The sequence below is a fragment of the Haliotis cracherodii genome, unplaced genomic scaffold, assembly GCF_022045235.1.
Source record: "Haliotis cracherodii isolate W230 unplaced genomic scaffold, xgHalCrac1.p SCAF_5, whole genome shotgun sequence".
Taxonomy (NCBI): domain Eukaryota; kingdom Metazoa; phylum Mollusca; class Gastropoda; order Lepetellida; family Haliotidae; genus Haliotis; species Haliotis cracherodii.
Window position 1 is genome coordinate 51,874,554 of NW_027266308.1, and position 17,858 is coordinate 51,892,411.

A 17,858-nucleotide genomic window follows, 5' to 3' on the forward strand; every position below is an offset into this window, starting at 1 on the left:
GGTGCACAATCAGCTCCCACCATATTATGACAAGATGATCTGAGACAATTGTAGTAATATTTCAGAGTATACTCTTACACCGTCGTCAAGCAATGATAGCATGAGTTACACATCCAACTTCTACACGCCACTCAGTGATCTACCACTATACTCACTGTACTCTCCAGCTTAGTTGGAGGTGATGGGGGAGATGCAGGCTCTTTCTCTGGGGATTCTCCACTGTTAGAATTCCAGCCCATCTGGAAACACACACAAATCACTCAGCTCAGTGCCACAAAGCAATCTTAATGCTACGACTGTCGTAAGCCTATGTTAAAGTATGGGAGTTACGATCACCTTAGTGCTACGACTGTCGTAAGCCTATATTAAAGTATGGGAGATACGATCACCTTAGTGCTACGACTGTTGTAAGCCTATGTTAGAGTATGGGAGTTACGATCACCTTAGTGCTATGACTGTCGTAAGCCTATGTTAGAGTATGGGAGTTACGATCACCTTAGTGCTATGACTGTTGTAAGTCTATGTTAGAGTATGGGAGTTACGATCACCTTATTGCTACGACTGTTGTAAGCCTATATTAAAGTATGGGAGTTACGATCACCTTAGTGCTACGACTGTTGTAAGCCTATGTTAGAGTATGGGAGATACGATCACCTTAGTGCTACGACTGTCGTAAGCCTTTGTCAAAGTAGGAGAGTATCAGCGATGATTGAATTTCAAAACAAGACCCAGGTTTCTTGTCATGTCTTAGTGCCAGAGATGTTTGTATCTGGTGTATGATTAAAAATGCCTGGTAAAGCAGTTTCCTATTATCATAAATACAGCTGAATAAATATCTGCTTTGACATCCTCCTATGAAACTGTTAGGTCTGTAAATAGGAAATGGCCATATCATTGAAGTTTAAAATATCAGCTTTGTCTCCATAAGCTGATACAGCTAAGTATATTAATCATGATCCAATTTCTAAACAGCAAGGGAAGCAACTCTGAATGGTTGCTGATGATTGGGATGGCTGAAGTTACTTCTTCTGGCAACCAAAGTTGGCTCCTAATATGATTATTATTAACATAACATCCTACTGGTCATCCAGACTTCTGTTAAAACAGCTAAGACAAAGCTGGATGTCTAAACTGAAATCTGTATTGCATATTTTCTTCAGATATCAGCCGAAAAAAATGACATACATAATTCCAACTCAAGAATAAAAAAAGCATTAGCAACACAAGGCAATAAAAAGACTGCAAATAGGCATGACATGTTACTTATTAAAGCATGGTAATATTGAGCATATCAAAATTACAATCTGTGAAATATTTCTCATCGAGGATATTAAAATTAATACTCTCAATATTTTAAAATGAATGACAAAACCAAATGTAACATTAAAAGTAATGTATAAAAGACGCACACAAAAAAACATGAAAAAAAAATATTTTAAAAAAAGAGAAAAAGATGTAAGTAATTAAATCAATCAAATCTAATGAACACTGTTAGGATATAAAAACAGGAACAAATAAAATGAGGATATCTACAACATAAACTGGATGAGTACGTGTCGGGTGATGCATCCCGCTGCCACCAGAGGGCGTCTACTTACAGCATGGAGGCGTTTTCGGGTGTCATCTACAGCCCGTGCCATTTCCGTTTTACTCTTTTGGAGGGGCTAGAAACCAGGTGGAAACAAAAAGGGCAAAGGTGCAGTCAAACGTGAAACTAAAGACATCCCAGCGAATGGGCAGATCGCAGCAGACGCAGCTACAGGCTTGTTGAAAGATGGAGGAGGGGAGAGGAACAAGAAGTGGACCTGAAAATCTACACTTCAAACTTGGCCACAAATACAGTCTCAAAACACTCAAAATGACATTATTTCCTGTCTGAGACATAAGCTAATGCTAGGAACATGATTGTCTGAGGTCTATACTCAAAGGTAGGACTTAATCGTGGCCTCCTCCTTATAAATGAGGATGAATTTGTATATAATTTTCTTTTACATTTTTTTAAGTTCTCCCAAAGTGTAGTTTTCTTTCCCAAAAAAGACAATCATGAACCCAAAACACTCCCTTTTTCAGTTGCCGAGAGACAACTCATAGACCATTACAGATACTATGACTTGTATAAAAGCACATAAATAAATATATTTTTGAGACATTCCGATGACATCTTTCTTTAATAATAACATGCCAGGAGAGGTTGTGAGACGTTGTGCAGCCTATCCAATGACCTGGCTAGTGTGTTCTGTCAGACTTACAAGAAGGCGAGACAGATCTGGACAACTCTTGGTGATGGGAGAGAACTGTTCAACACATGCAATCCACAATACATATGTAATATACAAGGAATAACTCTTCTAGCCCACAATACATACGTAATATACAATGAATAACTCTTCTAGCCCACAATACATACGTAATATACAATGAATAACTCTTCTAGCCCACAATACATACGTAATATACAATGAATAACTCTTATAGTCAATCTAACACGTGGTCCTGCATATTTAACTGCAAAAACCTGTATATTAAACATCCCTTTCTGCTTCAATATCAAGGCTAATATCTAAGTCAACTAATTCATTGGAATGTGTCATGTCCAGACTTTGCCGTTTGTACTCCTTCGTTTCATAAGGTCATTCAAAATGGCTGTCTTATTATGGTAATTAACACTGTGGGAGAGATTGGTCCAAGGACTGTTTTATATTTTGTTGACACACCTATTTTAGGTAACAATTTTTCAATGTCAGAAAGCCTTAAATTATCAAAAATATTAAAACAGATTATGAAGGAACAAGCAGAAACCAAATCATGAATCAAAATTTAATTCTATCAATTTCATATTTCCTAAAGCTATGATCCCCGTTATCTCATAATATTTCTATGGTTGACATAACAAATATTGGTCAAGCCTTAAATTACCCAAAACATTAAATCAGATTAAGAAGGAACAAGCTGAAACCAAATCATGAATCAAAATGTAATTCTATAAATTTCCTATTTCCAAATGCTATGATCACCGCGATCTTATAACAATGTATATTACATGCATATGGCTGAAATAGTTAGTCTGAAGTGGAAACCAACTCAACATGTGTAATCAACTCAGTGGTGACATTTATCAGATTGTGATCTTGTTAGAAAAACAAACATTCATAATTGTGACAGCATAACAAAATTAGAAGTTAGCAAGAACTGAAATAAGTCAGAGACGGGCATGCTAGTAATACACAGCTGCAAGTGTTAACTCAGATCCTCACTTCAGCTACAATAATTTATGCTTGTACAAGCATAACGTTTGACCCACAACTCAAACAGTAAGATGACTCACATCGAACCAGTTGTCCTGTCGCTGGATGCTGCTATACACAGACATGTTCCTGGAAAACACAAGGGTGGTGGTTAGTGTGATCTTCATGATGAGAGGAGATGTTGCCATGCGTCTTTGTCCAGCACAGCAGGGACTGTCCAGCCCTGTCCAACCCTGTCCAAAAAGACCCATGGTCCCTGGTGAGCCTTAATCATCATGTAAGCTGAGAGCCAAGCCAGTGGATCAGACCTCCCCACATTTTAACATTAGGTAAGATCCTGATTAATGACATACCGTATTCGACGTAATAAGCGCCCAGGATGTTCTCAAAATTAGAAATAGGGGGCTCTTATTAGAATATTATTTTGGTGGAAAAAACTGAGTTGAAAGATAAATTTTGCGGTTTATGCTGACAGTCTGAACTGTTTAGATACAACAGATACATTTTTCCAGAATTTAATTGCCCATAATTAAGGGTGCATATAACACACGGGTGCATATTATACACAAAAAATTAAGTCTTGTGTACATTGATAAATTGGAAGGGGTGCTAATTGGGATTGTTCACTAGCCAATATATTAGCATAAATCGCTGTGGGCGCTATTAGAGCGGGGCACTTATTACGTCGAAAATGGTAATACATGAAACTTTTAAAGGCTAACAACTTCTTTATTGTCTGAGTTGCGGTGAAAGGGGGTTTATTGTCACATTGTTTCAAGATTGTTTTACGAATCATAATTACGTGCATGCATGTGCCTGTGTCTGTTTGTACCAATCTGGACTTATGACAGTTTTCTAGTGCTGGCCTACTGAGATACCATGCTGCTGTTCAACATGTTTTGTTTGTTTGTTTTCAGCAATATTCCAGCTATATGACGGTGGTCTGCAAATAATCTGGACCGGACAATCCAGTGATTGGCTTCATGAGCATCGATCCACCCAATTGGGATACGATGAAATGCATCAACCAAGTCAGTGAGCCTGACCTCCCGATCCCGTTAGTCATCTCTTACGACAAGCATAGTCGCCTGTTACGGCAAGCATGGGTTGCTGAAGACCTATTCTACCCTGGATCTTCACATGTCTTTGTATACCCATTATAGTGACTCAACGCCAGCCAGTCCTTGTTTTATCCCCTCATTAACCAGCAGGAAGGGTAACAACAAGTACCATCTTTTAACATGTTTGGGTATGATGCTGCCAGGGCATTGAACCACCAACCAATAGGGCTGGCTCAAACGATTGATTATCGGAATTATTGTTGATGGGAAGAAATATAAACGATTATCGATATGAAACTGTTGACATCGATAATAAATCATATAAACCATTGTGATGAAATAAGGTTTAGATCTACCTAAACAGACTTGTAATTGTCAATAATGTCAATTGTCGAAGACGGAAAGCAACTGTTTTTGTTATATCTCAAATGTCCGCAAAGTCATCCATGCATAAACGTGTCACTGCTCTGTTGATTTCTTTCGGGACTTCCTTGCATATTTGCTGAAAGTTACTTATCCGATATTTATCAATAATTGATCGATATTTAGTTAGCAATTACATCGATAACCAGCCCTACTGACCAATTTCATTAAAATCAGATCTAAATTCTTTTTACTGCCACACAAAGATCGGAGGACCTGACAGGATGGGACTCACTTGATGTTGGACTGCTGGGCCCTGGAGAGGAACCGGGAGGAGATGCTGAGGCGGGGGCTGAATGGGTGCGGTCCGTCCTTGTTCAGGTCCTGCTCCAGGGAGTCCAGGGCCTTGGTGAACTTGTCCGTCGCCACCGGCGTGAAGTTGATTGTTTCAAAATTTTCATGGACAAATTTCTCCTGAAATGATGGCATATTCTCACATATTACCTCACTAGGAGCTTGTAATGGATCTTCATTAGTTGCACCTTCGGTGGTCGGCTTTACGTCAATATGGTCGTACATTGTTCATCAATCATAAATCCATAATGGCAAGAGTGAGTGAGTGAGTATGGTTTTACGCCGCTTTTAGCAATATTCCAGCAAACACGGTGGGGGACACCAGAAATGGGCTTCACACATTGTACCCATGTCGGGAATCGAACCCGGGTCTTCGGCATGACGAGCTAGCGCTTAACCACTAGGCTACCCGACCGCCCCCATAATGGCAAGAATAGATTCCAGGAGAGCAACACTTTTATGAATATTCTTTTATTTTTTATTTCATTTTTAGATTCAAATTCGGATGGATATCTACCTACCATGCTGTACATTGTTCATAATTACGGAGTCAAAGCGTTGTAGTCATGTCCCTTGTGTTACACTGGAAGTATTCTTAGGTTACAAATTCTACATAAAACCCCAGGTGCCCCATACAGCGACTAACACAGCTGCAGTGATTTTGCAAGAGATGAGTGAGTGAGTGAGTTGGGTTTAACGCCGCTTTTAACAGTATTCCAGCTATATCACGGTGTGTCAGCTTAAAGAGGGAGGAAAGCCCGAAGTGATGCAGGTCTCAGACGTTTACCACTTTGGTGAAACCCACGAGCACGGGTATGGTCCTGACAAACCTAGAAACATAATCTGGGCGAACCGGGATTCGAACCACAATCATAGGTTTCTGGCGTGCCCAAGGGACGCAACTCTGCACAGCAAATCGCAGCCCCCCAAGAGATGAGTGGCATTAGGAAGCTCTTTCATTACTTTTCAACTTCTGATAGTTGACATTCTTCTACATCATTACCACATTCGAAAATGTTTTCCGGACATTTTGAACCACAATCAGCCAATGAACCAATCTGAAACCTCTTGCTGCAATACCTTGTCTGGGGTCCTGGCCAGGAATTCCCGGTCTGGATCTGATGGGGTGCTGGGATTTGACATCATCAGCGTCTCATCATTTTCATCATCATCCAGGGAGATGGGATCGGTGCTCTCAGAGTCGGCTGAAACATTCCAATAGAGTGAGTAAGTTTCAACAATATTTAAGCAATATTTTGGAGGAATGCCATATGTGACACTGGCTGTAAACGTTTATCACTGGTATAGTGCTTATATACAGGATATTTCGTATATAACCACAGCAACTGCTGATAACATTTATTTACAATAACCGGCCACTATGCGACGACTCATTGGTGGATCTGGAAATGGGCGGCAGGGAGTATGCACCTCCCCTGCAATAATCAAGGCCTCTTTCCACAAAGTGATGTCAGCACCATAAGTCTATGTAATAGTAAGTGTGAACGAGTGAGTATGGTTTTAAGTCACTCTAAGCAACTGTGTATTACATCGCTGGCAGTGAAGGGGACGTCAGTCGAAAAATCCGAAGATTTAGTGGTGTGAGGGCAGCCAAAGAGCAGGATTAGGGCTATGATGTAATAAATATAAGGTGAGTGAGTGAGTGAGTGAGTGAGTGAGTGAGTGAGTGGGTGGGTGAGTGGGTGGGTGGGTGGGTGGGTGGGTGGGTGAGTGAGTGAGTGAGTGAGTGAGTGAGTATGGTTTTACGACTCTTTTAGCAATACTCCAGCAATAACATGACGGGGGACACCAGAAAAGGGCTACACACATTTTACGTATGTGGGGAATCGAACTGGGGTTTTCAGCGTGACGAACGAAAACTTTAACCACTAGACTACCCAACCGCCCCTGTAATCAAAGGAATAATGGCCTTCACACACTATGTTAAAAGTTATGACAGTCAGTGTGCTGAGACTGCTTTTTGGAACAAGTCCTGAAACTGAAGTCCCCTTCTCTCAAAGTCTCTTACCTTCGTCGATGTTGGTCTCCAGCATGCCGAACCTCTTGGAGAGGTGCTTCTGTCGACTGAGGGGCAGGTCACTGTTGAACACTTGGTAGGTGCTGAAACACAAGGAAGATCCATTCATAAGATAATTCAGTGAAGACAATATGCAAAACATTCAATATTGCAATTTAACAAGCAAAACATTTTCTTAATACTGGTAGTAGTGAGAGACATTATGAAGGGCGTATTTGAGTGCTTGCACACAACAGCCAGAAGAACAATGCCAGCCTAGTGTCCAGTTCTGAAAGCTATTACAGGCAGGGAGAACTTCATCTTCAATAGCTAACAAACTACTGGCCATGGCTATTTTGGGCTAGAGAAATAGCCCTACTTATTTTAGACTATCAAATGGCCCATATAGCCACTGACTTCGAATACAAACTTGCCCTCTGCTATTTCTGCTGGCTGCTGACCAAAGGACCAGAGACAAATAATATTTCTGACATTGAAGGCTACTGCAGTATGCTTGATAGTGCATGAGTGGGTGAGTTATGTAGAATACAGCTATGTGAGTGAGTGAGTTGAAATTTAACGTCACATCGGCAGTATCTCGGCCATATAGTGACGAAAACAAATTAAAAGTTAAATATCTGTCACAAAGGACAGTAAAACATTAGCATGATATCACAGATTGATAAAAACTAACAAATTCAAACACTAAAACATCTAACCAATAGATATATGTACATCAACTTTGCATCTTCTACTATTAAAAATACGAGCTATATACCACCAGCAGCTACAGCTAGACCACCTTATAGGGGACCATGGGGACTTACAGTACGTCAGCTACCTGCATGAATCCCCAACAGGATTTATGCCATAACTGTAGTCACTGGAAGTTGTATATTTAATGTATTAAAATACTAGTTCTCTGCAATGTACTTAAATATTATGAGGGTTTATGTGTCACCATCAGGGGCCAATTATTTTACAGTACTTCAACCCCATTAAATGCCACAACCAGAATAATATAAGTTATCAATTACATCTAACTAAGTTAAAACACATTTATTCAAAAGCTACTTATCAGTTCTATTTCTTTTAAAAAATCTATAATTAAATGAGAATTGACGAATACAGCTATGAACAGTAATTCAGTTATATTACAGTGTATGGATTTGCTTGGTTGCTTTGTTGTTTAAGGCCGCAATCAGCAATATTCCAGCTATATGACGGCGGTCTGTAATTAATCGAGTCTGGACCAGACAATCCAGTGATTAATATCATGAGCATCGATCCACACAATTGGGATCGATGACATGCATCAACGAAGTCAGTGAGCCTTACCACTCGATCCCGTTAGTCGCCTTTTACGACAAGCAGAGTCACCTTTTACGGCAAGCATGGGTTGCTGAAGACCTATTCTACCCCGGATCTTCACGGGTCTACAGTGTATGGAAGAGGATGGCAGCCCAAAGAGAAGTTTACCACTTATGTGAAATCCATGAGTAGGTATGGTGCTTACAAACCATGGCTCACTGCCATAGTGAACAGCAGGGATTAAATTCATATCTGGTGAATCCTGGCATAGCAAAGGGACACAACTCTACACACAGAACTGTAAATGAATACAGTACATATCTCATTCAGTGAGCACCCTGATTCATAAATCTTACTCTGGGTAGGTGTCAGATGAGTCGGCCTCGCTTGGTGGGTAGTAGATGACCTCGGGTGTCTCAGAACCCGTATCATGGTCATCTGTGTCGTCAAGGTCGAAGCTGAGGCTGCGTTCGAGGTTGAGGCTGAATCTGTTGCCCCACTTGCTGCTGCTGGTGTTGGGTCCACCGGGGTCGGAGTTCCGTGATGACGGGCGACTATCGGGCTGAGGGACAGATTAGTGGAGTAAGTTTACAGTCAGTGCCAGTAACAGACTTTCCATCGGCCTGAACTTCTCTTTCAGAGAGTTGTTCGGTAAACATTAGTCTTAGAATGTGATTTATCATGAGCTGACTGGACCAAAATACGTTTTACTAGACTCTGGCTTCTGCAAGTGGCTAAGTTGTAGACTAATTTCATTTCATTGTCGGCAACAAAGCACCTGGTAATGTTATACAGCCTGGACAAACCAGACAAACCATTGGTCAAGGTCAGACCAATGACCTTGGGTGGACACCATTAGCGAATCTACAACCCATTTCATTTGGAGATAAAATTACTAGTTGTTACAAGTTTTCCCTTGTCTTAGACACTGAAAAAAATTGTGCATCTGTTTAGAGATCAAGCTCAAATTGAAGCAATTTCTAATGTAATTATCAAAGTAATACAGACATATGCCATCTGAAAACCACAGGGACAGTTTCGTGTATACATGTATTTGCTGCACCTAATGACAAGTCAGCATATAACTGTTTGATTGGCATTCTAGAAGTTGGTGAGTAAATACGAAAATGTAAAACTTTATGGATAACAGCTTCTGGTTTATTGTTACCGTTATCAAGCTACCATAACTACAACCAAGTGAAGAGGGGCATATATGCATGGTATGGTGTGATCATATGTATGCATGGTATGGTGTGATCATATATGCATGGTATGGTGTGATCATACATGCATGGTATGGTGTGATCATATATGCACGGTATGGTATGATCATACATGCATGGTATGATTGTGATCATATATGCATGGTATGGTGTGATCATACATGCACGGTATGGTGTGATCATACATGCATGGTATGATTGTGATCATATATGCATGGTATGGTATGATCATACATGCATGGTATGATTGTGATCATATATGCATGGTATGGTGTGATCATACATGCATGGTATGATTGTGATCATATATGCATGGTATGGTATGATCATATATGCATGGTATGGTGTGATCATACATGCATGGTATGATTGTGATCATATATGCATGGTATGGTATGATTATATATGCATGGTATGGTGTGATCATACATGCACGGTATGTTGTGATCATATATGCATGGTATGGTGTGATCATATATGCATGGTATGGTGTGATCATATATGCATGGTATGGTGTGATCATATATGCATGGTATGGTGTGATCATACATGCATGGTATAGTGTGATCATATATGCATGGTATGTTGTGATCATATATGCATGGTATGTTGTGATCATATATGCATGGTATGGTGTGATCATATATGCATGGTATGGTGTGATCATATATGCATGGTATGGTGTGATCATACATGCATGGTATAGTGTGATCATATATGCATGGTATGTTGTGATCATATATGCATGGTATGTTGTGATCATATATGCATGGTATGGTGTGATCATATATGCATGGCATGGTGTGATCATATATGCATGGTATGGTGTGATCATATATGCATGGTATGGTGTGATCATATATGCATGGTATGTTGTGATCATATATGCATGGTATGGTGTGATCATATATGCATGGTATGGTGTGATCATATATGCATGGTATGGTGTGATCATACATGCATGGTATAGTGTGATCATATATGCATGGTATGTTGTGATCATATATGCATGGTATGTTGTGATCATATATGCATGGTATGGTGTGATCATATATGCATGGTATGTTGTGATCATACATGCATGGTATGGTGTGATCATACATGCATGGTATGGTGTGATCATACATGCATGGTATGGTGTGATCATATATGCATGGTATGGTGTGATCATATATGCATGGCATGGTGTGTTCATACATGCATGGTATGGTGTGATCATATATGCATGGTATGGTGTGATCATACATGCATGGTATGGTGTGATCATACATGCATGGTATGGTGTGATCATATATGCATGGTATGGTGTGATCATATATGCATGGTATGGTGTGATCATATATGCATGGCATGGTGTGTTCATACATGCATGGTATGGTGTGATCATACATGCATGGTATGGTGTGATCATACATGCATGGTATGGTGTGATCATATATGCATGGTATGGTGTGATCATATATGCTGGTACGGTGTGATCATACATGCATGGTATGGTGTGATCATACATGCATGGTATGGTGTGATCATATATGCATGGTATGGTGTGATCATATATGCATGGTATGGTGTGTTCATACATGCATGGTATGGTGTGATCATATATGCATGGTATGGTGTGATCATACATGCATGGTATAGCGTGATCATACATGCATGGTATGGTGTGATCATATATGCATGGTATGGTGTGATCATATATGCTTGGTATGGCGTGTTCATACATGCATGGTATGGTGTGATCATATATATATATGCATGGTATGGTGTGATCATATATATATGCATGGTATGGTGTGATCATATATATATGCATGGTATGGTGTGATCATATATATATGCATGGTATGGTGTGATCATATATATATGCATGGTATGGTGTGATCATATATATATGCATGGTATGGTGTGATCATATATATATGCATGGTATGGTGTGATCATATATATATGCATGGTATGGTGTGATCATATATATATGCATGGTATGGTGTGATCATATATATATGCATGGTATGGTGTGATCATACATGCATGGTATGGTGTGATCATATATATATGCATGGTATGGTGTGATCATATATATATGCATGGTATGGTGTGATAGGCAGAGATTAACATGAACAACAACAGGTAATGGATGACAAGTAGCACCTAGATAATTGACTGAATCAAGATGTACAGTATAAATAACAAATGGCACACAGGTAATGAAACCAGATGTACAGGATTAAAAAGGAACAAAAACGTTGTGCTATATGCAATAAACCAGAAGTTGTTATCCACATAATTGTATGTTTTCTTATTGAAGTCAGCATATCTTCAAATACTTCTCACATAGTTTCGAAACCCTTCAAACTTTCACATCAGTAAGACTGAACTCGTACACAAAAGAATGGACAGCCTTTTTAAAGACTACTTGACTGTATATACCTGGTAACGTAATACCATACCCTATAAAGATTCATCTATTTATCCACCAAGATTTGATACTTTCAGATACAGCCAACACTTGTGGCCTGTCATCTCGTAAATAGTGAGTGAGTGAGTTAATATTTAACGTCACATCGGCAATATTTCAGTTATCTCGTGAAGGTATCTCATAAATAAGACACAACCATTGACCCCTCTCAACTAGCCAATCCCTACTTGACTGTATGAGCGGAACAAGGCAGTAGACAAAGCCTGCCATAAAACAGGGGGAAATGACAATATACACTCCTCAAAAACGTTAAGGACCATCCAATTCTTTCATATTACTAAAGTTATTATAACATAGAAGTACACACACTACCCAAGACTACCACGGGTATTAATACTGAGTAAGTGAGTGAGTTGGGTTTAACGCCGCTTTTAACATTATTCCAGTTATATCACATGGTGTCAGCTTAATGTAGGAGGAAAGCCCGAAGTGATGCAGGTCTCAGACGTTTACCACTTCTGTGAAACCCACGAGCACGGGCATGGTGCTGACAAACCTAGAAACATAATTGGGGCGAACCGGGATTCAAACCCACAATCATAGGTTTCTGGCGTGCCCAAGGGACGCAACTCTGCACAGCGAATTGCGGCGCCTTGGACGACTGGGCCACCTGTGCCCCGGTACTAATACTGAGTCACACTTACCAGATCCCACTGAGACTTATTGTGCGTGGAGAAAAACGCTGGGCAGAATTCTTCATCATCATCAATATTAGTCTCATCATCATCATTAATGAAGGAGATACCCTGGGGAGGAGAGACATGGTGTCAATGAAAATTGGAAAATGTCAAACTGAAAAGTACACTACTGTAAGCAAAGGGTGAGGTTAAAGGCTTAAGTAAACTTTAGGTTCCTGTTTATCATATTGACATATTTAGAAGCTGAACTGAACAAAACTTGTTTTCTCTTGGCTGCTCTCTTCAGTGTCAGGTTTACATGTAGAGTAGTTACATCACAATCGTCATTTACAATACAAAACATATACAGTTTGTATACATTTATATCTAAACTATATAACAAAAATACAAAATAGTCATATTCTTCAAATGCTTTGTTCACAATTTGTTAAATTTAGCAAGTTAATGTAATATACGTTTTAGGTCTTTTTCTCATAATTCAATGACTTTTGATATGAGTGAGTGAGTGAGTGAGTGACTATGGTTTTACGCCGCTTTTAGCAATATTCCAGCAATATCACGGCGGGGGACACCAGAAATGGGCTCCACACATTGTACCCATGTAGGGAATCGAACCTGGGTCTTCGGCATGACGAGCGAACTCCTTAACCACCAGGCTACTTGACCGCCCCCAGGAATGAGTGAGTGAGTGAGTTGGGTTTTACAGTGACTGCAGGGCAGGGACACAAGAAATGGCATATCCTATATACATACATATAAGACATAATAAGCGCCCAGGGCGCTCTCAAAATAAGAAATATGGGTCTCTTATTAGAATATTATTTTGGAGAAACACAACAGAGTTGAAAGATCGTAAATTTCGTGGTTAATGCTGACCGCCTGAAATGTTTATATACGACATATATTATTCCAGAATTTAACTTCCCATAATTAAGGATGCATATAACACACGTATTATACAAGAATAAATATGTCTTGTGTACATTGATCTATCGCAGAAGGGGTGCTAATTGGGATTGTTCACTAGCCAATATATTAGCAAATATCGCTGTGGGCGCTTATTACGTCGAATACGGTATATAAGCTGAAGACATCCCTCTCATCATAAATACTACAGCAGAAAACCTCAGTGATACAACAGTTCTGTTAAGGCTATGCATTTATTCCATGAAAGACTTTTAACCATATAAATTATATATATTATATGTATATATAATAAAAAATATAAAATTCAGCAAAACATAGAACCTGACAAAACCATTACTTAAAAATATGAAATTATTAACACTCAAGGTTTGTTGTGAACATATTCTGAATGCACATACCTGTGTCATGGGGTCCTTGCCGATCACCATGGTTTCCCTCCGTAAACCAGCAAACTGGCTCTGCAATGCCTCTCCTTCATGGGTGAAGCGGCGACGCTCTAGAAGATAAGTAGAAAAGTTGTGCCGAAAATTGTTTCCATTAAACATTAAAATACTGGCCATTATGATGGCACAAGTAGTCAGGCAAAACAGTCATATCTGTCAATCATTTCTCATGATGTTTCATTCCACGTTTTTCCCAAAACAAAATTCCACAAGCTTGAAATGGTCACAAACGATGCCAACGCCAAATAAACACTATCCCAATGTTGTCTAACATGGTCTCGGTAGTAATGATAAGTCACAGTTTGTGATCCAGGTTTTCACTGCTAAGCCTGCAGCTTAGATCAGAAAGGCGACTGTATCGTGATCTGGTGTGATTACTGCATGACAGTCGTCAACTAAACAGGCAACGTGCCTACCCCTGTAAACAACTGATCCTGCCATTGGTGTAAGCCTAAGGCTATCACAGTCATCAGTGCACCTTTTAGGGGTCGTATCAAAACCTACAGCAATCAGTTACGCTGAAAGCTGTGTTTCGAAAAGGAGCATCAAGGTAATAACCTTTTTTTAAACCAGAATGTAAATTACATTTCCTTTGAATTCCCATACAAAACATATTTGTATTATCTTTACCCAGGGGTCATCTCAAAAACTTTGCCATCTTCAAAACTGAAAACATTATGCACTCTGCGTGATTACATAAAAAAGTCCCCAAGCATTTGGATGGGTAAAATAATTCATGAATAATAAAGCACATGTATTTGATTCAGGAGATAACAACTACCTCCAGGACCGACATATGTAATTAAGCCTTTTATTTAAGTCACATGGCGGTCATGAAAATTTGAATAATGATACAATAGTAAAACTAGGAATTGAAGGAAATAGAACAGAATTTTACTCCCTGCCTTGGGCAAACAGATCATAGGTAACACCATTATGACCACCTTACTGCCTGGAGTGGGACTAAACTCTGATGTCTGAAGACTCTTAGATAATAACATCAGCCATTCAACTGTTAGTACTGCAGTCGTCCCGAGGCACACACCTGTACATCGTGAAACATTTGACAGAGCACCTGCTAGACAACTGAGACTCCTTCTAGCTCTCCATTGTCTTGCAGGTATCTTCAATGTCTGCTTACAGTCAATGTCCCAGTGAATAACCCATCAATTTACAATCAGTGTCCCAGTGAATAACCCATCAATTGATAGTCAGTGCCCCAGTGAATAACACATCAATTTACAGTCAGTGTCCCAGTGAATAACCCATCAATTGACAGTCAGTGTCCCAGTGAATAACCCATCAATTGACAGTCAGTGTCCCGGTGAATATCCCATCAATTGACCGTCAGTGTCCCAGTGAATAACCCATCAATTTACAGTCAGTGTCCCAGTGAATAACCCATCAATTTACAGTCAATGTCCCAGTGAATAACCCATCAATTTACAGTCAGTGTCCCAGTGAATAACCCATCAATTTACAGTCAGTGTCCCAGTGAATAACCCATCAATTTACAGTCAGTGTCCCAGTGAATATCAAGTCACTGCCCATAAGTGTCCTGTCAATGTCTGATCAATGTGAAGTCAATATCTGATCAATGTGAAGTCAATATCTGATTAATGTCAATTCAATATCCAATCAAAGTCAAGTCAATATCTGATCAAGGTGAAGTCAATATCTGATCAATATCAAGTTAATATCTGATCAATGTCAAGTCAATATCTGATCAATATCAAGTCAATATCCGATCAAGGTGAAGTCAATATCTGATCAATATCAAGTTAATATCTGATCAATGTCAAGTCAATATCTGATCAAAGTCAAGTCAATATCTGATCAAGGTGAAGTCAATATCTGATCAATATCAAGTCAATGTCTGATCAATGTCAAGTCAATATCTGATCAAAGTCAAGTCAATATCTGATCAAGGTGAAGTCAATATCTGATCAATATCAAGTTAATATCTGATCAATGTCAAGTCAATATCTGATCAAAGTCAAGTCAATATCTGATCAAGGTGAAGTCAATATCTGATCAATATCAAGTCAATGTCTGATCAATGTCAAGTCAATGTCCAATCAATGTCAAGTAAATATCTGATCAATGTCAAGTAAATATCTGTTTAATGTCAAGTAAATATCTGTTTAATGTCAAGTAAATATCTGTTTAATGTCAATTCAATATCCGATCAGTCAAGTCAGTACCCAATCTTTGTCAAGTCAATATCTCATCAATATCAATTCAATGTCAAATCAATGCCTCACCATCACACTGCCACACAGGCAATTTTCTTTGGGGAGAAAGGACGGAGCATCTACCGACTGCCAGATGTTTCAGTATCCAAGATACTGAAATACCTAAGCTCATGGCAACAACTTGCCTCACTGACAACTGACCACATGAAAGGAGATTTGGTAAGGTTGTAAAGCTCTAAAATTGTTGTCAAACTTGAATAAGATATCTACCCTGAATGCAGTGTTTACACTTGCTCCATACTGGAAAAGCCATATTCAACAAACATCCTCATCCAGTGGACACTGTTAGCACAACCTCAGCAGCAGCAGCAGCTTCATCATACAGCACCATCAACATCAACATCAACACATGGCTGTCACAGAAGCCATCACCACCAACAAGCTCCACATCCACATCAAACTGAACACCCGAATGTCTGCCCACGACAATCATTAACCCCATCCATTAATCCCGGTCAGGGGAAATCTGGGACGTCCAGTGACGACTCATTAACTTCCTGATAATTCACTGTAACAGGTATTCCACGGCTGTTATCTCTTACATCATTCCTATGACTGACGGAGCATGAAGTGATATGTCCACAAAGGTTATGAGCTGTTCCCTAAACATGTCAATTTACAGTTACATCACGACACAAAATCTTCCTGGATTGGGTTTTATCGTCGTTTGGCAATACCAATACCACAAATTGTCTTTATCCAGGAGAATTCTTCATAACTGTCTGGATTTTGTTGTGAATTCTATCACATGGTGTGCCTCAACTCATCAAAAATTTATAACAAGTATTGATCAACACTGAAGGCATAACCAAACCATGCTCACAAATTTTCACACTGACAGTCTGAATGAAAAGAGCCTATATCACACCCATGTGCCTTACAAGCTTGAATATACATAAAGACACAATGGGGGCAGGGTCGGTGGAGAAATGGGTTGCACAATTCAATGTCAATACTTTTTATTCTTGCATTTTCATGACCTCAATTTCAGCAGAGATGTCAATACAGTGTTAGAAATCAAGAGGGTCCTAAGGCCTTGAAGTGTCTTGCCTTAGAATTTAAATCCAAGGACTTGTAAATTTTCACTTTCAACATCTGGGTTATGACCAGGACGCCATTGACATTCTGTATGTTTAATGTTGAGTACTGCAATGTGAGATATTTCTAACCAACATCAACCTTATAACATTTGTTTATTCAAATATTTGAACATGACCCATCTAACTGACACCATCTAGAGATCCAAATAACACTTTATTATTGAAACTTTTCACATCTTTAAATCATACCAGAAACTACCTAGTTTTCATCACAAGCGTAATTGCCAGTGTTATGGAGGTGAGGTGAAATGGGGTTTAATGTCGCGTCCAAGATTATTGCACTTATATAGCGACATGCATGCACGTGTATGTGTTTGTGTGTGGCTGCTTGTACTAGTCCGGACTGATGCCGATCTATAGTGCTAGCACACTGAGATACCACGCCGCAGTTTAACATGAATACCCCACTCAGACACAGTATACTGACTCCGAGCCGACC

At 39.4% G+C, this 17,858-nt stretch overlaps 1 protein-coding gene across 1 annotated transcript in view; it reads right to left on the bottom strand.

Moving 5' to 3' along the window:
• LOC139442005 (mitogen-activated protein kinase-binding protein 1-like) overlaps positions 1 to 17,858 on the bottom strand; it is a 131,457-nt gene that overhangs the window by 14,922 nt on the left and 98,677 nt on the right. The window contains exons 21-29 of the mRNA XM_071222757.1: positions 14,020 to 14,117; positions 12,701 to 12,802; positions 8,708 to 8,913; positions 7,053 to 7,144; positions 6,104 to 6,228; positions 4,965 to 5,143; positions 3,326 to 3,374; positions 1,599 to 1,664; positions 156 to 239 (exon numbers count right to left, since the gene is read on the bottom strand). Coding sequence (XP_071078858.1) covers positions 156 to 239; positions 1,599 to 1,664; positions 3,326 to 3,374; positions 4,965 to 5,143; positions 6,104 to 6,228; positions 7,053 to 7,144; positions 8,708 to 8,913; positions 12,701 to 12,802; positions 14,020 to 14,117 — 1,001 coding nt within the window. The remainder of the gene's footprint in view (positions 1 to 155; positions 240 to 1,598; positions 1,665 to 3,325; positions 3,375 to 4,964; positions 5,144 to 6,103; positions 6,229 to 7,052; positions 7,145 to 8,707; positions 8,914 to 12,700; positions 12,803 to 14,019; positions 14,118 to 17,858) is intronic.